This window comes from Limanda limanda, chromosome 19 (genome assembly GCF_963576545.1).
Source record: "Limanda limanda chromosome 19, fLimLim1.1, whole genome shotgun sequence".
Taxonomy (NCBI): domain Eukaryota; kingdom Metazoa; phylum Chordata; class Actinopteri; order Pleuronectiformes; family Pleuronectidae; genus Limanda; species Limanda limanda.
In genome coordinates, this window is record NC_083654.1 from 8,456,272 (window position 1) to 8,479,981 (window position 23,710).

The following is a 23,710-nucleotide window of genomic DNA, read 5'->3' on the forward strand; positions in this document are numbered from 1 at the left end:
AATCGTCTTGCACTGACTTCACCTACATAAGTAGATACTGTACAGGAAGACACTTAGGCTGCAGGTTCCAGGATCCATACAGGCTTTGTCTCAGTCCTGGCATTAGTTTATATTGGGAGAGATGTAAGAACTGTTATTCGATGTTACCCTGTTATTTTGTATTTGTGGTGTTTGTTAAATGTAATTCTATCTCAGGCAGCGTTTGTTGGGTTGGCTTCGAGTGTAAACTTTATCCAATCCAATAAGGAAAAGGACAATGGCCTCCATTTGTTTCCAGAAAGTAGAAAACAAACTACACAGGGACTGTGTTAGTGGCCTTTTTAACTTACACCCTAATGTGCACCCACAAATTAATGATGTAATCCTTGCCGCTGTAATGCTCAGTACACAATTAGCCTTTTAAGTCATTGAGGATACAGAGTAGCATTTAACACGTGGAAGCTTGACAGGTCAGCTGTGGCTTGTTACAATCGCACAATCCGTGTTTGCAGGAGGCGTTGAACCAACTTTCTGTTCCATGTGAAATGTACATTACTGCGATACTGACCGACAGAGCTGCAGAACAAACAGTGGCAAAGTACTGGACACGTACACTGACATGTAGCACATCAACTCATCGGCCTGTTTAGAGGGAGTTATAGGAGGGGGGCTCTACTGCACCGTTTTTATGTGGGGGTTTAGCACGCCTTACGTTGACTCTCTTTGTAAACGAGGGACGCTCTGCGTACTAGCGATGGCTCGATGTTGTGCCTCGGCGGAGGGGGAGGGGGGACCTGTGGTGGACGAACACCCGCCCCGGGGGGTGAGAATAGGTCACAGGGTGGTTAGTTGTGGGTTAAAACACTGTTTAGGCACTTTAAAGGAGGGAGAGGCCTGCACAAGTCAGCGAGGTTAATGAGTTTTAGAGATTGACGGTTCATCATTGTGTAGGTAAGGGCGGCAGGGGGGGAGATTCGTCCTTATAGAAGTATTGCCAGGAATAGGCCAAGCGTCTTCATAGTTTAAAAGGTTAAGATGCTCCCTAGCGCCTGTCCTTAAGCGACTCAGTCAATTGGCCATACGAAGTTGAGGGTGTATATCAGCTTCCACAGTACTTTGGGTATTCATCCATGAGAAGATATCCTGGTGAAATGCAATTATGTTTGCTATTAAAATGTGGCACTGGTGTAATATATGTTAAAATCACTGTCAGTCTCTGTCACATGGCATGGCAGGGAGGTTATTAAAGTTATTATGAAACAATTATGTCATTACTCAGGCAGTAATTGTCTCCTAAACACAGTTTATGTGCTTCAAAGACGCACAAGGACTTCAAACGCAAACAAAAACAGACAAGTGGACAAACGCACTCATGCCTGCAACCACACACACGCACACAGATATGCAGTCACATACATAGGCACTAGGCAGTCTAATATGCAAGTGTACAGACACGCACACCCACACACACACCCTTCTCATCTCCATAATTACTGTATAGTCAGCATGTCCATGTCTGGGGGTGACTCTCAAAGTGAGATGTTGACAACAGCCGAGCTGAACTCTTTCTGGCTCCCGTCAAAGGCCTGACACTGATAGCATTATCCATGTAATTATTCACAGTTAAGTGAACGGCCTGCTCACTTCCAACACGGGGGATTTGGAAGAGTCGGCCGTATATTTGCTGCCCTTTCGTTTCATAACTTCCAGTGACGTCACTAATCCAGAGGAAATGTGGCTTCAACTTTCTCTTAATTAGCTCAAACACAGCCTCTCTGTTATTTGCGGCTGGCCTTTCATTTCTTTTGCGTTGGGCCTTAATCTCAAAAAGCACCTGAGCTCCCTCCGAGGAACATTAGCACTCCGCGACTGTTCAGGACCGCTGACTTTCTAATATGGGGCTCGTGCCATTGCTAGCAGCCTGCCATTTGTCTTCCCCCTCCGTGACATATTTGCTCGGCATTAATGAACGGGGAGTCGGTCAATGCTTTTTGAAAATCTTGATCAAGACGTTGAGCAAATAAGGAGTAAAAGGAAAAGACCAGGTCTGGAACTTGGCAAAATAGATATATATAAAGATAGATGTCTCGTCTGCGTTGCCGGCCAACGGAGTCGAACGTCCGCACATGGCGGCCATCTTGCTAGAGGCAGCTCACTCACCCATAACATTGTGTTGGTAGTGGTAAATAACCATAACTTGCTCAATTTTCAACCGATTTTTAACCGGTCTGGTTTGTTATAAACGTCAGAGATGTAGTTATGACACTGCATAAATTATTCAATTTTTTAGACATAATATAATTATTCATAAGTATGCAGTGTCATATCTACATCTCTGACGGTTGAAAATTGAGCAAGTAATGGTTATTTAAAAAGTAAGTACCACTACCACACAATGTTGCTATCTTATGTTATGCTATCTATTCTTGGAACTGGCAGCGTGTTTGTGTGTATGTGTGTGTGTATGTACAGTATGTGTGTTGGCACGGGGAATATGAGAGATCTCAGCCTGGCTTCTGTTCCTCCACTGGCAGTGTAAATGAGATGTGAACCAGCATGCTGCCGATGCCAGGGGAAGGCACACCTATCAAGGCTGCCTAGCTCACAGTGGCTACACGCACTGAAGCTTTTGCCGACGTGGGGAGTGCGAGCGTGTGCATGTGCATTTGAATTTTTCATGAAACTGGTCCTCTGAAGGTCAGTGCCGAGCAGGGGGGGGACTCTTTCGTCTGCTGCTAATGGTGTATTAATGATTCAAATATGCTTCTGAGTCTCATGAGCACAGGTGCCCACCCAAGCACCCCACTGACAGACACACACACACACATACACACACACTGTAACAATCCACTCAGACGCCACACATACACACACATACATGATAAAACAGGCACAGTACATAAACAATGATTTCCATGACACAGAATATTAACAAATGTGAAAGGCAAACACAAAACATTTGTGGGCATAGAGGAGGCAGGGTTTTTTCAGCAGCGCCTTCTGACAATTATGCCGAGGTGAGAAATGATTTCACAGCTCTTAAATTGCACAATTACGATTTCGTTAACAGGTTGTGATTGATTATCAGCAAACAGCTTATCAAGGAACCAAAATGAGAATTAAAATTTAGTTCAGGCCAGTTTCCCCTGAGACATAAAATTGGATATACGGCAGGGAGGCAGAAATAGACTGCGCCTTTAGAGTTGTATTTACGAGGAGTTAAATTGTTCAATTGTCCTCGGATGTGATAATAGGTAGTGAATTACTCAAATGGCAAATGAAATATATGCAGTATTCACATTAAATTCAAGCTCCCTTGTTCAGAGCAACGTTTCCACATTTCGCAGTGTGGCTGAAAAAAAGACACCGTAATGAATTCAACCGCTTTCAAAAGGACCTCATGTTTGTAAATGACTGGGAGTTATGCTCAGAATTCTTATGGCTATGGTGGCCTGAAAGCTGCATTTAAAAGTGAAAGCAATGCCACTATAGTGCTGATGATATTCAGCCACATTCAGTGAAGAATACTTTTTTTTTCAGTGTCAACAGGGGAGGGGTTTTAGTGACAGAGTGTGAGGGGGAGTGGAGGGTGCGCGGGTACAGCAAATTCCCAAGCCCTCTCTTGGGCAATGGTCTTACCTTGAATGTGGACATGGCTGCGTCCCTGCTATACCTGTCTATGGTGTGGAACTTGGACGAGTGGTTGAGCTCATGGTACAGCTCAGAATGTCTTTTGCGAGTGTGCATCACTTTCTGGAAGGGAAGACAGGAAGGGACAGCAAAAATGAACCAAATTGAAAGCAAAAGGAACGAAAAAAATGGCAAAAGGAAGAAGGGTCGGGCCAATGTATGAGCAGGCGGGGGGGGGAAGAATGGGTAAAAGGCTGAGGGGACGGCAGTGGTGCCAGCCAGGAAGAGGGGGGTTAGAGAGGGATGCCGACAGATCGATCGACTGCTGGCTCATGCTCATACATCATCCATTTCCTCAGTCTCTAGGAATTTGGCAACTGGCAGCGCTGCAGAGGAGTCCTGAGAGTGAGAATTTGGTGAAAATGACCGACAGGAATGCCATTGTTGCAGACCGGTGCCTGCTAGCCGGTGGTCCCGTTAGCTCAGGGTTTTGTCTAACTCAGGGGTTTTCAACTGGTTTTGTCCCAGGGACCACCATTCTGACTAGAAAGTAATCCGCGGCCCACTGATGTGCCTACGTGTGTGTGTGCGTGCGTGCATGTGGATAGAAAGAAGTTTTAACATTTGGTTTTCCATGTTGGTTTTATTTAAAAACCTCAAACAAATCTAGAAAACTTTGTGAAAAAAAACAAAAACGGTTGATTTTCAGTGCTTAAGAATTGAAAACAAAATTAAAATGTATTTTGTAGTTGTACTGCATCTCAGCACCAAATGTTCATCAATATATAACGTTCATGACTTAAATGCACAGACATGTAGCTGACATGTTGAGAGAATGTTAAAGTAACGGTGATCAATAACAATCAACATAAACTGGGGCTTCAACTGAAGAGGGAAGATGAAAAGTAATGCAGAATATGTTACAAATGAAAATCATACAATATCACACGAACAATTGAGGCCTACTTAAGTTTAACGTCATGATCACCTTTATATTATTTTAGACATTTTTCTTATTTTAGATATTTTTCACGATAGTCAAGAGTAATCTGGAAATGTGTTGAAATATCAAAGTGAATTTCGCGGACCCCCTGTTGAAAACCCCTGGTCTAACTCATTAAACGTGTAACAGATGGACTGGAGTTTACCCTAGCGCCTGCTTGAATTTACATTTGGCAAAAAACTGCCCTTCCTGTGTTCAGAATATGTCCGTCTCGATGGCAGCTACAGTCCAGATCTCTGAGTCTGTGATAGCGAACGGCTTTAGTCAGTGTCACTGCTGTTGTCTCTCTGTGCTAACTGGCAGTGCTGGAGCTGCTGGACAGAAGCTAATTGTCGAAGCAGATTGCACGGCTGACCCGGGCAAAGGGGCAAGAATCCAGCACCCCCACCCGGCACACTTACAGAGCAGGACTGCGGTTAGCACCCGGCCCCTGGTATCTTCAGAGTGGCCACTTGTCTCTGCTGAGCTAAGATAGTTCCCTTCGCTGCGATGCACTTTGCTTCCCTTCTTGTCTTTGGCACGTCCTTGTATTGATGTCATACCGAAGCATTTCAAAATGTCATCTGATTAAACTATGACTTCAGGTAGTTGATTTGAATAACCTCCAAACGAAAGACTGCTCAGTTGAAGAGGCACTCCACCAATTTTACACACAAGCTGTTTTCAGATATGAACTCTGGTAAAAAGTCCAAAACCCAACTTTCCAGACTGAAATCTCCGGTACATTCAGGGTTGGGGTTAGGAAATCACAAGTATTTTTATATCCAGAAATTTTCTGAAAAAATGTTTGAAGTTCAGTCCATGTCTGAAAGCAGCTCTTCTCACTGCTCTATTTTTAACATGTATGTCTTGCCACTGCAATATTTAATCAGTGTTTTGTAAGTATTATTTTCCGACACGATTGCTTTCTGAATTAATTTCAAAACTGCTAAAAGAACATTTCAGTTAATTGCTGAAAGTATAAAAGGGCAAACTCAGTTAAAGAGAAATAACTAAAAACCTGGTGATTATCTTCCATTAGATTATGGTTTATGAATGTCAACCACTTTCTCCCAAAGTCAATAGTCAATTGAAGAGAACAGAGATGATTTCCAGGAGAGCAAACCTCTTTGCTCATGCAGCAGCCACTTATGACTCTCCAGTGAATTTGCCAGAGAGGGAGAATGATCAGCCATAGTCACTGTTAGTAGCTTGTCCCCACTCATACCCTCTTTACGCACTTCATACAGTCTCTGCATGGTGGAAGGTGAATGTCCAGTCTTTAAAATGGTTGAAATATCAAAATTGCACAAAAAAAAAAAAGCATCAGTGCAAAGAGTGGTGCAGTAAATTTGGTAACTCAGGGTTAACAGAGACTGGAGATTCCCAGGTCACCCAGGTCATTCTAATACAAACACACTCACACGCTGCCCACCCAACTCGTTCCAACAGATATAACCAGCCAATCAACTACGGCCACAGACGTGTGGATCCTTGGACTAAACTACTTGAACTCACACAGACACACAAAAAGCACTCTACTTTGCTGTTTCTTCAACCAGGACCCCCTGACAAAGACACGACAGCATCGTCTGGTTTAATTTAACACGTCAGCGTGATTTTTTTTTTACTTCCACGATGCTAATTGACAGTAATTAAGTGGGACAGATAATGGGCAGGGTCAGTTTTTAGAGGGCACCGTTGGAGAAACAGCATACTACGTCGGGTGGTTTCTCAAACAGCTCGTCGTTCTAAATGCATAGGGGGAGACACAGGTGCGGAGGGGAGGGGGGGCTTAGCAGTGCTTTTTGCTCCTCTACGTGTTATATTCAAATCCTGGCAGAAGCACAAGAAAGCAGAGGCAGGCTGATGACATGTAGGGGGAGGGGGAGGGGGGGTGAGGTCAGGGGGGGGGGTCTTACCTCAAAGTCCAGCTCAGAGTACCGAACTCTTTTCCTCTGGAAGAGGAGGGGGGGCAGGGGGGAGAGAAGACAGCATCAATGACCAACCCCTCGACTGCTGCTGAGCTTCAGACGTCTCTATCTACAGTCTCTCTGTCGATCTCTCTCACAGCCGATGTTCGGTAACAAGAGGAGCGCTAATGTGCAACATGATACAGATATCCTCGCAACAGCCATAGCAAAAAAGCGAATTATTGCCGTCTCCGGCAACATAATAAGATTAGCGAAGTGGAATAACCCAGAATTAGAGTGAAATGATCATTTCTCGGGCTCACACGGTCTCAAATATAATCATTACGACCCGAGCGTAAATCATCCTGCGCCGTTTTCTTTCTGAGAATTTGTCAAAAATGTGTTGGAGATTGTTCTGATCAAAAGGGAAACTGATTAAATCCTCTTATCTTGTTTGGACCCCACCTCTCTCTCTCTTCTTATGCGCCCCTGCAGCTTTAGTGAGTAGCACACACGCGCCGCCAATTTAACAGCTGCAGACATTTCCAGCTCATCTGGCCCTGACATTGCAATGCATTACATTCCATCTCCGACTTCCCTATCTGGCACTCGCTGTCTGGCAGATTTGCATTTGGCAGAGAGAAGGGCCTGCTCTCGACAGTTAGTTAAAAGCCGCATTCGCTCTTTGAAAGGGCAGAGTTTGCTGATCTGATGCCACGGCAGCCAGGCTTTTAAAAAGGTAGAGAGGAATGCAAACAGATAGAGAGAAGTGCGTTTCTCTCTCAGGCGTCCTCTTCCCTTTGTGGATTCGCCGACGCACAGAAGAAATGCAAATATACCGTCCCTCCTGCAGAGAAACCTTACCTTTCCTAGAGAATCTCCTTTGATTGAGTTTTTCTTGTATGTTATGGTAGACATGCAACATGCATATACATGTGCCAGTATATTGCATGTTTTGGTGGGAACACACATAACACATTGAGTCATCAACTCACTAATACAATATTCATCAGGAATCTCTGGACCCTGGGAGTTGATGCTGCTTAAAGAGATCCCCAGCAACGTACACACTAGTTTCTCATTAGGTCGCATGTACGAATTGAATTTAGGGAAATTTATGATAATCTGATCTCTAGAACCAACAGTTTGTTGTAAGAAGATACTCATTTATGTTTCAACACTCACTGTATTGGGTTTCTACAGTAGGATAAAAGGATAATATGCCCTGTTAGCCCCGTGAAAGCCTGTGACTAAAAATCAACAGTGAGATGAAGACCGGGAGTACATTTGCGTGATCCCTCCATTATGCGTCACCATGTTTGAGTCGCGGAGTAAAACGCCGCTGTGATCTAATCTTGAGAGGCACGCTCTGATATCTATCTCCAAAATCAAGCCTATTCAAACAGGGTGAAATTAACGCAGTGAATTGCATTCCACAGGTTCCTCTGCAGAAAAATCCCTTTTTTTTTTTTGGTATTCATGAGTGCACTCGATACTCTTCTGACACAGATTTTTTATGAGTTCTAATGACTCGTCCTTAACGTCCTCAGCCCTAAATTAAGCATCTGCACTTTTCAGGGAAAGTGTCGTTTCCATCTCTTTAATCAACCTTGTGAGTCAGCAAGATGCCATCGGGGGAAGATTCAATATGTGTGTGCCCCAAGTTTTTGTTTGCTTCTTTTTTGTGTGTAGGCACATCAGTGTGTGTGTGTGTGTGTGTGTCTGTGCTATACAATTAAGGTGGGCTGACATTCACCAGGAGTATTTCCTCTGATCCTGTTTGTCTCAGTCCATCTGCTATGCCACCTTGTACGGTTAGGGGGGGGGTATCACACATGCCACGCTCGCACACACACACACACACACACACACACACACACACACACACACACACACACGAAGCTGTCTGTCATTATGAGGATAACTCCTCTCGACGCTCACTGCCTCAGTCAACAGCAGGTAATACTGCTCGGTGGAAAATAATAACAGTTGTGATAGCAGACTTCTGCATCATGGCCTGTTTGACACATTGTTAAAATGTAATTAAAATCTGTAATTATATGGATATAATACATTCAAACTGAATTCTTCTTCTCACATCCTTTTACAGTCATATCCGTGACACTGTCGCCCAGAGTAGAATGTTGGTGTTTTCCGAGGTAAAAACAAATGTTTGATTGGATGAAATTGTTGGACTTGTTCAAGATGCAAATCAGCTTGTGTTAACGTATTTCTTTAGCTAAGAGACACTGAATGCAAATCATGTTCGTTTGAATTTTTCAGTTTAAAATAATAAAAAGGGTTTAAAGTGCGGACATAGACAGAATACCTAGATAAATAAATGCACCTTTTTCAAAGAGCACTTCCTCCCACTAGCTTGCTGTCTCCTCTCTTTCTCTGAATCCACTAGTGTGCATTATATAACGACACCACATCCATAACTTTAACCCATGATCTCAGATGACAGGTGGACATTAGAGGAGAAGCTCCACCACCACTGGGAACCTTCTCTTCCCTCCTCCCTCAATCTCTCACCCACCTCCAGGGATCCTGCCGAGTGGCTGGTGTTGGCGTTGGTGCTGCCCAGGTTCCGTGGCAGGGTCCTGGTTCTCTCCACCGTTGACCCCCCCGTCAGAATCTGCCTGACTGAAGGCCTGTGGCCCTGCTTCAGCTGCAGTGAATGCCCGTGGGAGTGCATGTGTCCTCCGTGGGAGTGTACGAGACCACCCGGCGCCATCATGTGGGCGTGCCCGTGGGGCATGGTTTTGATCGTCCCATAGGAGCGATTGAGGTTCATGGTGATGTTCATGTCGCCCACACTGGACGGGATAAAATCTACCGGGTAGGCCTCGCTCTCAGCCGGGTGGAGGGTCAGGGGAGAGGGAGGCGGCGGGAAGGGAGGGTCTTCCACCGCGATGTTGAGAGGCTTATCCTCGCCCCCCAGGCCCAGTGCTGGGGGCTTGAGACTGACCGTCCGACGAGGCAAGACCATATAGTCTCCCTCCCCTCCTCCGCCACTTCCTCCTCCGCCACTTCCTCCACTCCCAGCGCTTCCATCCTGGGAGTTGTTGGAGGACGCCGGCGGGCGCGCCCAGCCCAGGCCGCTCTCGGTGCACAGGTAGATCTGAGCACCGCTGTGCTGCTGCCCCTGCTGCCTCTGCTGGTCCACGTTCATCTCCTTCTTCAGGGGCGTCTCGCTCAGCTCGTTGAGGCCGCCTAGTGTCGGAACCTGGTGGGCAAAAAACGAGAAATCAACTGCTTAGCAACTGCACATTGAACAGCCTGACAGCGAAGATAAGATAGTCTCTGATCTCATCTGATCAAAATGTTTGCTTCATTGTTTTGTTTGGGACAGACAAAGTGACAGTCAGATACACAGATCTTCTATACCAGGGGATAGGGCTGTCTCTCTGAGCCAATCCTGACAGGTTCCATAGGTGGGGGAAGAGGAGGAAAATAAACATAACAGCTGATTCACATGTGTTCCCTAAGGTGATAAGAAGACATACACTCCTTCCTTTGATGGATAATTAGGTTGCAAAAGGTCTCACTGTATTCACGTCATAAACAGTTCCGACCATAAAATAGCTCAACTTATCAAACATTTGTTGTATGTAAATACAAGTCATAAAAGTCTCTTGACAAGGCTTCAAACACTTACTTATACAAATTCAAAATAGTTTGTCAACCATGTTTAGTTAATTTTCTACTACAGGCCCTTCAGTGATCATCCCAATTATCGAAGAGCGTAAACTTCCTTAGTCCTGTACCTGTACAATCATGTTGGGAGGGGGAATGTTCCCGGGGAGGGAGCTGAAGTTGACTCCGACTCCGCCCTCCTGATGGGCTGCCAGCTTGGGATCGTCCTCGTCATCCAGAGAGATGCGGGAGAGGGTCCCGGTGATGGTTGCTGGGTTACAGGTGTTGACCTCCTTGAAAATGACTGGGTGGGAAGAAAAAAGGAGCAGTGGAGAAGAGTTTATGAGTGGGGTAAAAGAAGGGGGGGGGAAAGGATTGGATTGGAAAATAGGAACGGAGGAGAGTTGATATTATTTACAACCAACAGAGCAGGGTTGACAAAGAGGTGTAGGCAAAACACAGATAAAAGACAGAAATGAGGTCCTGATGTTGAAGTTTGTAGATGCAGCTTGGAGACAGATCGCATCGTCCAAATGAAAGTTTCAATTCTCATTTCAGGCTTTTTACGCTTCACTGTAACTAATATGAGTTTTGTCTCTGACACCGTGACCTTAGGTCGATGCTCCATCTCGAGATTTGCCGGTGAGCCAGGATTTTTTATTAGCTCGGAAGAAAGGAGCCACGGTGCAAACTGCTGTGTGCCTCAAATGAAATGGAGGCAAATTCCCTCGCTGCCGAGTCCGGTCCTATATCTCGCCCATGCACCAACTTATTACTCCATTATCAGTGGCAGTCCATCTGTGTTTATGTGCTTAAATGCTCATGTATGTCCGTGTATTCATTTGGTAAAAACCATACAAAAAAAATTGAAACTGAACATTAAACTACTTACAGTGGCTTTGGGTTAGCTTTCATGCATGTTGCTCGAGGGAAAAACAGATACACTACATTTCTAGAAAAGCTACTCCAACTAACCTAGAGTATGACATGCTGATGAGACACAATGTTGGAACAAAGCTAATAGATACTATCACAATCACACGATCAAACCATCTAGAGGTTCATGCCAGACATCATGCTCAATCTGTCACCATCAGAGGAAACAATATTTACTCTGTGGGACCCAAGTTCTAATTCTAGACTAAGCATGGAACACAGACCATTCTCATGTAGGCCCTGTTCAGACCTGGTGTTGACATCCGTCCTCAGAGATCCGTGTGAGTGCGTGTGTTCACACTTGGTTTTCAAATGTGTCAGGAATGTGTCTCCTCTGACACCTTGTGATTGGATCTCACTGAGAGGCGTAAAAATACTTTGTTTTCATTGTGAAGCGCAATTGCGTTCACCCAACTAAATGAATGTGGCCACACCTCCAAATGGGGTCTGAGTGATCGGATCTCAGGACACAATGAGGACAGATTTGGGAGTGTTCAGCCCTGTGCTTAGCACTGGACCATTCCAAGGACGATGGAAGTAGGGGTGCTGGCAAGGAGTGTAAAAGCAAGGCTTCTTCAACATATTGAGAGTAGCACAGTGGTGTTTTTTCTATCATATTTGATTTAACCTCTAAACAATTTGTGTATTTTCTAGAAAGTTCATCCAACACTAACGTTTAGAACGTGAATACATCTGCATTCCAACTGTCCACATCTGAATATGCTACTTGGACATGCAGTTGTATTTATAGTGTTCCTGTTTGCTGTAGTTTGCAAAGGAAATTGTTTTCAAACCTCAAATTAAAGCTAAAATCAGGAATGTTGAGCTGCTGCTCTGCATCTAATATGACGTGCCATACACTTTCTCTCAGCACCCTCGACTCTCACTGACTTCAAGCGTCCCTGTTCCATCTCATCGGATCACTCACCGCGGATGTTAATACCGAGTCTAAACGGGGTCGTGGACTCTACTGATGTCACAAAATGTCAGGCTACACATTTGATGAGAAAGAGAAGCTGTATCCTGCTGGAGTCTGAGCATACCAGAACCTAGCCTTCTCTCTGTTCCACCGTCCTGTTGGAGATGTGAAAGGGTCGGACATGACGTGGGAAACTTCACCAGGCTGATCCCTTCACATCGGTATCCAACAGTGGAGACTCAGAGAATCAGACAAATCTGACGGTTGTTTCGTGTTTTTTTGCGGTGAAACCCGTTACACTCATTCTGCAGTTTCACCTACAACCCGGATTTGTCTGTAGGAATTGTTTAGGGGAAAGATCAGGCAGTGTGAAGTCGGTCAGTTAGGTGCAAAACTTACATGGGTGTCCTCTCTCTGCAAGGGTGGAGGGGAAAGTGATGGTGTGTTAATATCTTTGAAGCACAACATAAACTATAATGTGGTACATTTGCACACAATTTAACACACACACACACACATACACAACATCGTCGTCAATAGCGAGCGAAACAGGTCTGAACACATTGAGGAGTGTTATTATCATGCACAATTAAACACAGTCTCATCCAAACATATGCTCGCTAAACACTTACTGGGCAGAATCAGTGTGATTGATAAGCCATAATAATTTGTGCACAACTGTGTCGAGACGCAGCGCATCGTCTCCTGTCATTTCATCAACATGCATGGCGGCAAGCTACCAATGCAACACCTTCCCGCTGCCTCTCAGCTAACGCTAATCCTGTGTTGGGCAAAGGGTGTTAAAGAAAGAAGACAAAAGGAGGGAGGGAGGGAAGGAAGGAGAAATCAGGTGGAAGGGAGAGCTCACCTGTTTGACACGCCAAGTCCACGTCCTTCTCAAAATCCGTCTGACAGAGGGAGGGCCGGGGCAGGAAGAGAGGAGACACAACGAGCATGTTATGTGCAAAGTACAGTCACGGCATTAGCATAACAGTAGCAGCACCACAGGCCCGATGAGTGATTGGATCTCGAATGGTTGCGCCGCATTCAATCACGCACGATGCTCTCTAATGTGACTCTGCAGAAGAGGATAGGATGTGTTGCCATGGCGACAGTCAATTAGAAATGCCCTCTATGAACGGGGAACATAAAACAAAATACGCCGCCTTTAGTCACGCCGGTTTTCATGTGTCTTCATAGCGAATTTGTCCAAAGCCCTCCTCGAGCCGAAAAAAAAGAACAAAGAACACGGAGGGGGAATTCTGACTGATGGCAAAGGCTGCTGCCAATTTGGTTTTCGTGGAGTGAATCGGTTCCCCGAGCAGCGGCGGATCCAAAAATACAGACTTGGTGGGAGAGAGAGAGGGAGACGAGCAGAACGCGGTTGAGTTCTGCCAGGTACGGAACAGGAATTTACACAGCGGCAAGACTATTATCTCCCGTGCCAGTTGAAGAACAACTTCACGGCGGTGGCTTTTCTCTCAGACCGCCAAAAAAAACCGATATATCTAATGTAAGGAATACAAATGCTTTCACAAGTCATCCTCACCCCTGAACTAAGCACAAACACACGGAAATGAGTCGCCCGCATCCCGAAAACTCAGATTTTTATATAGATTAGGTGTTTTGAGCGGAGGCAAAAATGATGTTTATTTGCTTTGATGTAGAATTCGCTTGAGAAATGCAGGGTGGCACCGCTCCTGAGGGGAAAGACACGCTCGGAAAAACCCAGAAGGCGGCAGATTAAATGAAGAAGTATTGTCTCCTAAATGGCCACCGCGCAAGTTTTTTTCCCCCTGAACTTTAGTGAAAGTGAAGCTCATTGCTATGCAGCCACGGTCCTTCTCTGAGCTTCCTCCTGTCCTCGGCGGGATTCACTTACAAAAGCCTTTGTTTGGATAATAAACTACAGATTTTAGACAGTTTGGGCACGCCACGGCGGCAAGGAGTGAGGGGGAGAGAGGGGGAAATGAAGAACTGAAAGAGGAGAGAAGGAGAGAATGTGCAAGGGTCTCAAGAGGAGTGGGGGAAGCTCTCGGTACGCAAATCACCCGCAGCACCATAAATGGGTCGAAATGAATGAATGAGGATATGAAAGAAACCCCTCTCTCTTCCTCGCCGTCTCTCTCTCTCTCTCTCCCAAATTGAGTAAAACAACTCATCTTTATTTCAAACTATCACAGCGACTCAATATGAAACAGCTCACAGGTTAAGTATATGAAGTGAAGCGACTGATCAAAAGAAGGAATACACTCCTGTTGACTGATTCCTGCAGTAAAGAAAAAGTAAACACACTAGCTTACAGCAGTCAAGTCTGAGGTCACTGCTGAAATAAAGAGTGACAAGATAAATCACTGCACAATATTTACACTTATCTTGCAGCAAATCAAGTGGAACTTTTGAAGTCTACAACAGCACAACTATACCTACTTAGAAGGTGCAATGTGTAATCAAACAGTATCTTATGCAATGAGGACTTTTTCCAGTTAAAGGAATAGTTTGACATTTTGTTACACATGTTTGTTTGCTTTCGCAGATGAGTTCAACGAGGAGATTCATGTCAGTTTCATGTCTTTATGCTAAACGTTAAGCTGCCGCGTAGCTATAAACAGGAGGGTAGCAGTCTGGTTTACGCCTTGTTCCCACACAGTTTGGTTTCCTGTCTGTAATTCTGTTTCCTTTGCGGATTCCCACACTCCCTGGTGGTCAACGCACAGTGACACAGACGCCACAGCAGCCTTTGGCCAATGTTCTCGTTTTGAATGAATGTATATAAATGTGAGAATGACCTCTTGAGTTCAAGTAACTTTGCTTAACTACAAAGTTTGACTATCAACAACTGCATTGAGTGAAATAGCCTCTTAGCTATTCATTTTTTAAGCTAACTTCCTGTGGCAAAGAGTTACCAAGGTTACCATAGGAACAAATGCATCTTAGGCAACTCTAACCTAGGTCAAACTTATTATGGGTGCCAACAGTTCTTGACCTTGACAAGTTTTCGATGTTTGTCTGGCATCATCACGTTGGAGACAAGAAGTAGATCGTCCCATAACCCTGTTTAAATCCACAATAAATGCATTTACACTTTTGTGTGCGTTAAACTAACTCGATAAATATAAATTCTGTGTTATTTTGCTTAAAGACATGAAAGTGGCATCAATCATCTCCCTGGAAAAAAAGCAAAACAACAAGTTTGTGTATCTCTCAAAATGTCACATCCTTCCTTTGACATTTTCTCCTGTTTGTTTTACAGACTGGACTTTTCTCGACTAATCACAATTACTGGTAACTGATGAATTTCTACAGGTGACGTACTCGTTGGCTGCCGATGTGGTGGAAGGCGTGGTTATGGTTATGAGCATGGTTGTGGGTATTGTTCAGGATGGGGCTATGCTGATGTGCATGGCTGAGGGCGTGGCTGTGGTCTAGCCCGGGGATATGGTTGCCGCGGGGTAGACTGTGGTAGCCCTGCTGGCATGCCTGGTGGCACGGCGGCGGGAGCGGCTGCGTCTGGCATGCCGAGAGGCACGGGGGGGTGCCGTAACGCAGGGAGCCGCACTGCTGCCCACAGTAGCTCACATTTGGACCTCTCTGATGGTGTAAAAGATAGGAGTGGAAAACATAAAAGTTGAAATGTTAGTGGAGGACATGAAAGAGGGTTTTTTGAGGAGAACACTGAGATTCAGAGAGAGATAAATTCACTTTTGCAAAGACGGCTTGGATATGGCGTTCAGGTGCAGCTGCAGCCCTGCATCTTTATGGCGTTTCATAATGTCACGGGTTTAACACTGTAATGAGGTTTCCTCTGGGTATAGATAGACTACCTAAGAGGATGGTGCTCATTGTAATTATGATGCCGATATTCCTGCGGGCAGCTTTAACAAATTATCCATCAGAATAAATGTACTCAAGGGTGATTATACAAGACTTGTGCCACTATTAAATAAAATGATTTATTCATTCACATTTATAGGAGAGGAAAAAAAAACACCGGAGCAAACAAGGTTTAGGGAAAAGTCTTCCCTTGGTGCAATTGTTGCCACAGCAACCAGCCGAACTCTGTGTGTGACAACAATAAATTTAACCCCAAAATTAAATAAGCTCAGTCTCACTGTAATGCTCCTCTCGCTTATGAAAACAAGAGATAGGAAAGTGTCATTATGAGTTCCCTGTGCAGAATGATAGCTCCAAAGTTTAATCTTGATAACCTCGGAGGGGCGTTCAGTGGCCCATAATCGTTACCGCAAACAGGTCTAAGGGAGAAATAAAAGGAAGCGAGGATGTGAGAGTCGCTCTCGCGCTAATGGCAGCAGTGAGACTGCGCTGACATTGGCAAGGCAGTTCAAGTCTATATGATTTATCGCACTATTAGCCACATTTGGAACAAATACAATAACCTACAATAACCGCTGTGCTCTTCAAATGGAGAAAAAAGGAGTTCAGGTAAAAAGTAAACAAAAGTGCTGAAGTGGCTTTTTTGGTAATACAGGAAGTCCAGTGGGCGATATTGACTTACTGATTTACTAAAGGAAGAGGAGGCGGCGAGAGTGTCAAAAATGAATTGGTATTAATTTCAGCAGGATTCTCTTTCAGACCCGGTGTTTGTTGCTTATTTATGCTACAGTGCTGGAAGTTAGCTTCAAGCTTTTTTGGGGAAATGCAGTCAAATGTGGTTGGAAAGCAAAAAAAATGCCAATGCCTAAACAATAATGACTTTCTGTTGAGGTAGAAATGGTAAATGCAAATCAAAAAAGGGGCCATGAATGAGTTGAAGCACTCCTGCGTCTTTCCACCGGAGGTTGTGCAAGTGGAAAAAACCTCCAGCCTGGTTAATGGTGCTCCAAAGCCAATGGATGGCAATGTGGGATGAAATGGAAATGCTATTCACCATGATCTGCACCTGTCCGTTCTTGCAGGAGTCGGGCGAGTTCTCGCTGTCGTCTTTGCATCCCCCCATCCGACAGCGCACCGCGTCCTGCACCTGAGGGGAGGGGAACCAGGAATGGTGGAGGAGGCAGAGAGAGGATGAACAAGAAAAAAAGGAGAAAAAGGAGGAAGGATGAGGGAGAGGAAAAGGAAGTTAGTGAAGGAAACTTTCCCTAAAGTTATCAACTTCTGCAGCATCAGGGAACTCGCTCCTCATACGTCTTGTAGTCTTCATCTTTATCAGATTGGATTAGAATAGATTCAACTTTATTGTCATTGCAGAGTACAAGTACTTATACAACGAAATGCAGTTTAGCATCTAACCAGAAGTGCATTGTGCAGTGTGAGTATTGTGCATATTATGTGAAAGTGAAAATGTAAATAAATAAGGTCGGTACAGTAAGAAATATATATGGAATAGTACAGTATTAAGAGGAATTGTAATTACATAGGAACGATGAATACACTATGAGCAGGATAAATATATAAATATATATAAATATGAATACACTATAGGCGGGATAATACAGTAGTAAATAAAAGTACCAGTCTAGTGCAGGGGTCTTTCGGGCCAAGGACCCCCAAACTGATGGAGAGATAGAGCAGGGACCCCCTACTATATATATTGTATAAAACTGTGTTTTTTATTAAACTGGGCCTAGTTCCATGTATAAACATAGCTACCCTGTTATTTTGCAATCAATACTAAGCTATTCAAATAATACACAGAAAGATAACGTCTTCTGCCTCCATTTATCCGTTCGCTATAATATGTTGGATTCATGTCAATGTGTATTTAAAGATATTTCAATTTAAAAATGAATTGTCTAATCAACCAACAATTTTCCGACCCCCCTGTAGTACCTCTGCGGACCCCACAGGGGTGGCGGACCCCCTGTTGAAGACCTCTGGTCTAGTGCATTGTCTACCAAATTACGTGAAAGCTGCAAAATGGATGGAAATGCCACGTTCTTCACAAAGAAACTCTCTTTTTCTTGTTGCTTATGTAACTGCCAGTGGAGTGGTATAGAAAACACGCCGCAGCACTTCAAAGTGTCCCGTTTGAGCTTTGCTACATCAGTGGCGTGCGCGGCCCTAATTAAATCTAACAGCACGGGATACGGATGCTCTAACCTCTGGGCCTCTCCGGTGTCATATTGTTCTCCTTCATCCTCCCACGTGCGTCAATCCGAGCAAAACACACACACACACACACACACACACACACACACCAGCCCACGGTGGGAGGACTGGTTCTCGTAACGCAGCTCAAATCAAATGGATCCCATGCAACTCCGAGATCCCCCCCACCCCCCACCCCCCAGGTCTGTATTACAGATGGCCTGGTTACTGGCTGAGGAGCGACATCGTTTCTCAATGTTGCCGCTGTCAAATCCCATAAGAATCTCACGCCTGGAAACAAGAGTGCTCGTGTAAGAGGCCGACGACAGCGTCTCCACTCCCGCTGGGTGGTCTCATTGTGTGCGTGTGTGTATGTGTGTGTGTATGTGTGTGTGTGTGTGTGTGTGTATGTACGTGTGTAGCGACAAATGGAGTGGATTGGGGCAGCGTCCATGTCTGATTAATACTGCATGGTCAAGCCTATCGCCTCCGTTGGGTCCTTGTTCGGATACCGTGCCTCCGTGTCCTCACTCATCTTCATTTACTGAATGTCTTTCTCTCTCTCTCTCTCTCTCTCTCTCTCTCTCTCTCTCCCTGTGTGTTGGCTCGTCCGGACTTCAAAGTGAAGAGCCGCTCTGTGGGTCCACTCCGTACCTCTCTCTCCACCTTCCTCTCCATTTCCTCCTCCCCTACCATCATCCCCTGCTTCGCTCTTGAATCACGTTCTTCCCCCCCTCCCGCACATCTCTGCATGTGTTTTCTTTTCTTTCACTCCCTCGCTCCTCACTTAACTAGGTCTCTCCCTCGCCACTCTCTCTCTCTCTCTCTCCCTGTCTGTCTCTCTCTTTCGTTCTCTCTCTATTTTTCTCTCTATCCATCTACCTATCCCTCTCTCTCTCTTTCTTTCATTCTCTCTCCCTCTCTTTCTTTCTCTCTATCCATCCCTCTCTCTCTGTCTGTCTCTCTCTTTCGTTCTCTCTACCCATCTCTCTCTCACAATATGCCTCGGCTCTCTCTATTTTTTCTCTCTATCCATCTACCTATCCCTCTCTCTGTCTTTCTTTCTTTTTCTCTATCCATCCCTCTCTCTCTGTCTGTCTCTCTCTTTCGTTCTCTCTACCCATCTCTCTCTCTCTCTCTCTCTCTCTCTCTCTCTCTCTCTCTCACAATATGCCTCGGCTCTCTCTATTTTTTCTCTCTATCCATCTACCTATCCCTCTCTCTCTCTTTCTTTCTCTCTATCCATCTCTCTCTCTCTGTCTCTCTCTTTCATTCTCTCTACCCATCTCTCTCTCCCTCTCTCTCACACAATATGCCTCGGCTCTCTCTATTTTTTCTCTCTATCCATCTACCTATCCCTCTCTTTCTTTCTCTCTATCCAGCCCTCTCTCTCTGTCTGTCTCTCACTTTCGTTCTCTCTACCCATCTCTCTCTCTCTCTCTCTCTCTCTCTCTCTCTCTCTCTCTCTCTCTCTCTCTCTCTCGCAGACAGTATGCCTCAGCTCCACATCTCCCCGTCGGCTCCCTCGCTCCCGCTGCCTCCTAATCACAACACCTCTAACGTCACACCTGTTCGTTCGCTCGGCTCCACTGTGCCGCCGCGGCCTCCCTTTTCATTCCCGCCTTACACGCAATGGGAGCCACCGAGGAGCCTGACGCGTCGCTCTGCTACACCGGGCACGTTTTGTGTCTTCAGTTGACTTCACAAACTATCACACTTTGGTGTTGCCGCCTCTCTTGTTGTCGCACTGTAACACGCTCTCATTCTCTCTCCTCTTCCTGTTGTTCTGCAGCCGCGAAGGATTTACGCTCAGTCTCTTGCAAGGGGGAAGGATTTTCATACATTTGCAATAAATAATTCCTGGATTTACTGTACTCTGATCCCCGCTGCATTTGTGTTATTGATTTAACGCAGCTAAGCATTCGGAGCTTTTAAAAATTCACTTACACTTTGCGGCGCATTCAATATCATAATGATCTCTTGGGGTTGCACATGCATCAGCGGCAGAAGACACATTTACAGTTACGGAAACCGGGATGCCATTGTAAATCCACCGATGTAGCCACAGTGCGAATGTGAATAACTCCACAGCGAGTGTCAGTGTGTTTGTGAATGTCTGTCTCAAGGGCATTAGTACATGTACAGCGCTGTATGTGCATAATGAGTTTAAATTTTCAGCATCCCTGGGGGGCACTGGAAATCCTGTGGCAAACAGACACTAGGGGGTATTAGTTAGGGACTTATCGTCTTATTCCATACAGCATCTTCGTAAGCTCCTTAAAGCAGCCTTGGATCAGACGGACAATGCCGCACTATCATACTGCATTATGGAGAGGGAGCGCAGCAACATAGGACATAAATACCGTGCTAATCCCTCTCGTGTGTCTGATCTGCTTGTGTTCCGCCGTGACTTCGCACTGACCTACAAACTAACGTGACATTTGCAAAACATGAGTCCCACCTGTCAACATGTTGCTAAGGGCACCTGGCTGGGGGGAGGGCGGCGGAATTAGACATGTATGAGTTTAGCACGTCAGTATGGAGAACCATACATGACTTAAGTATAAATAAATACAGAAATAAATACAGAAATAAATACAGAAATTAATAAATACAAATGAAATACAGAAATTAATACAGAAATAAATAAATAAATACGTTATTAACAACAGAAATGTCTGAATAAATGTCTTAAATATATTTTCACATTTATTTATTTATTTATAGCCTCATTTCTGTGTGCTTATGCTAATGAGAAAGGCGGGCCTAACTAGTCTCATGCAGAATTGGTCACAGAAGTGTGAGGATCCAGTTCTACTACTTCTGCCTTTCAATGCTTTTTTATTCATTTATTTCTGTATTTATTTATACATTTATTTATGTATTTATTTATACTTAAGTCATGTATGGTGCTCCATACGTCAGGGGATTGGGGGAAATAAAAAAGAAGGAGAAGCTGGACTCACCTCCCGGCGCATCGCACAGTGGACGGTGATGATGACGAAACCTTGGACGGAGTCAAAGACGGCGAAAAGGACCTGGAGGAGACAAGAGGCATCTGTTGGTTGTTGCACGTAGTTTCAATACTGCGCTGCCTTGCAACCTCTTTGATATAGTGGCAGTTCTTCATCGTGATTTATGTTTTCATCTCATCGCAGACCCACCTCACACTTTTAGACATGTCGTACATCACACGAGTCAAGTCGGAGAGGGAGGAGGCTGTTTGATGTCAGAGAGGACACAGATTTCCCTGAACATATAAACTAAGCAATTTGCTTTAGTATGATCATTAGTTTAATGTCTTTCTTTTCTTCTCTTCAAAAGTAAAACAAATAGCGTCATATACACCATGATTTTAGTGTCCGCTGCTGTCCTCTTCTCATGTTTGCATGCACACACTGGGCACAAGCTCTCGCTCAAGGGTATGCGCAGGGTGCACAGTAGCATTACTAGTTAAGGTAGCATCACCACTTCCGTTGGCGGATACTAAGGCTAAAAACATGACACCACAGAAGCAGTATGGAGGCTTTTTCAGTTTTTTTCCTGTTGTTTTTTACATTTGAAGATGTGGTCACTAGTTACTTCAATTATATTAGATTTGGCTGCAATGCTGTTTACCCCTGAAACTCCAGAAGTGTTTTGTGGACTTAAACTAAGCAAAGTGAGTTTATCTTTTTTTCGGTTAATTATCCATTAACTTCCATTAAAAATTTTGATTTAAGTTGCTTAGATTTGTTTATTTCACACTGCCATGGGTTGCATCAGCGTTTCCTTGAGCTCTGTTTCCAGACACTATTTCGGACTAATGACAATGTGGTTATCGCAGGAGTCAGAAAGCCTGTTATGTTACCATGACAACCACCAACCATGAGCAGTTGTCATCATTCTTAACCAACATGTTTGATGATTTATGGCCTTTTGTGCCTGATCTCATACATTTCAAAATACCATTTAATGTTCTTACCACAGTGGGAATCACTCAGCAGCTTGTTTTTTGTTTAATACAATTTAACCTTTCACCTGAACGGCTCATACAACATATGGTCAACTGAGTTCACATTAAAATTCAATTTTAAACCAAATAGGTGACTGAACCAAAAGGGCAACACTGGTGGTTTATGATGCACGTCAAAAACACCAACGCTAACTATTTCCCATGTAAGCCCATAGATGGATGATGCTTTGGTCTGCATCCTTGGTTTATTTATGAGCATCAATCAGCTTCTACTCTCCAGAAACCGACACTTCTGTCCGTTGACATGTCTATGTCAGTGCTGAACCTTCTGAGGCCGTCCAATGTGACGTTTTAAAGCAGCTTCTTCATGACGGATCACAGATGTAAGTGTGTGAGCTCCTGCTTGTGTTGTTGGACACCTCACCTGGAAGAGTGTGGAGCGCCGGTCGGTTATGGCCAACACGGCTGACATCCAGGTTAACGCTAAGAGAGGGAGAACCACACAGGAGCTCCACAGAGACGCCCTGTCAGTGGAGAAGAAGGAGACGCAGAGGGGTGGGAGGGGGAGGGGGGAAGGAGGAGAAGGAACAAGGGGTTCAGTTTCAAACCAGACAGGCCAGTTCTGAAAAGTCACATAACTCCACTTCACATACTCACTCACACACACACACGCATGCACACACACACACACACACACACACACACAGACGCCAATCGCTGGATGGCAATCTGGAGCTGATTGGCACACTGAGGTTTCAGACTTAATATTCTAACTGAGAAATGGAAGATGATGTGTAATCATGTAGATCGTTACGAGACTGACAATTGCTCACAATTACATGGTTGATGCACAGTAAGTGTCATGCAGGCGAACTGTGAGATGATAGGCATAAGACAGGCCATTGACAAGTACTGACACGGGGGCTTCTGAGGAGTGTGTGTGTGTGTGTGTCTGTGACTCCACAGAGTCAGACACCAATTTAAAATGTTCATGCTGTTTGAGCACATATTCATGGGCTTATAAGCGTCAGCGGGGCAGAAGGACAGCTCCGTGTGGCTGCGCCGGGGAACACGCACGTCCCCTGTAGAGGTGCAGTGCCAAACGCTCGCTGACGGAAAAGAGAAAGTAAAGAGCGATCGAGCCAAAGTTGTGCCGTCCTCTTGCTAATGTGTCAAGTTTCCATCTGTTGTGGAGTGTGATGCTAACAATATGGTTGAGTATAAGCTACATTCTTTGAGCAAAGTGTACCTCATTGAACACTGTAAGTGCTTTTTAACGAGTCGATACAAGGTAATTCGGGAGAAAAGTTAAGTAAGGAAAACTTGCTTTGTCGCAATTTTTATCTCTTTCAGGATGTAAGTTCCCAATAAATAGTCTTTAAAGCTAAATAATTATAATTTTTAAATGCACAAAGAAATAATCAAATACTAAATGCTACTGTGACAATATGATTCCAATAAATAATACATTTGCACAAACTGTTTTAAAATTGGGATTATTATTAATCAAACTTCTTACCAGCAGTGTATTATTAATGATATTTAATGATAATATGATGTATCAAGATGAGGGGCAGAAATGTGGATTTAAATGACTATATCTAGATTGTATACATACATTCAGAAAATATACAGGCAGATCTGAGATCAGTGCAGTTTTTGACGGTCAATAACAGCTATGTGTTTTCTATGTCATGATGACCCAGAAC

The 23,710-nt window shown here is 44.5% G+C and overlaps 1 protein-coding gene across 1 annotated transcript in view; it reads right to left on the minus strand.

The window, feature by feature from the left end:
• adgrb2 (adhesion G protein-coupled receptor B2) overlaps positions 1-23,710 on the minus strand; it is a 152,190-nt gene that overhangs the window by 10,142 nt on the left and 118,338 nt on the right. The window contains exons 23-32 of the mRNA XM_061092573.1: positions 22,426-22,525; positions 21,013-21,084; positions 16,887-16,979; positions 15,314-15,589; positions 12,867-12,906; positions 12,398-12,412; positions 10,275-10,447; positions 9,044-9,733; positions 6,514-6,549; positions 3,619-3,732 (exon numbers count right to left, since the gene is read on the minus strand). Coding sequence (XP_060948556.1) covers positions 3,619-3,732; positions 6,514-6,549; positions 9,044-9,733; positions 10,275-10,447; positions 12,398-12,412; positions 12,867-12,906; positions 15,314-15,589; positions 16,887-16,979; positions 21,013-21,084; positions 22,426-22,525 — 1,609 coding nt within the window. The remainder of the gene's footprint in view (positions 1-3,618; positions 3,733-6,513; positions 6,550-9,043; positions 9,734-10,274; positions 10,448-12,397; positions 12,413-12,866; positions 12,907-15,313; positions 15,590-16,886; positions 16,980-21,012; positions 21,085-22,425; positions 22,526-23,710) is intronic.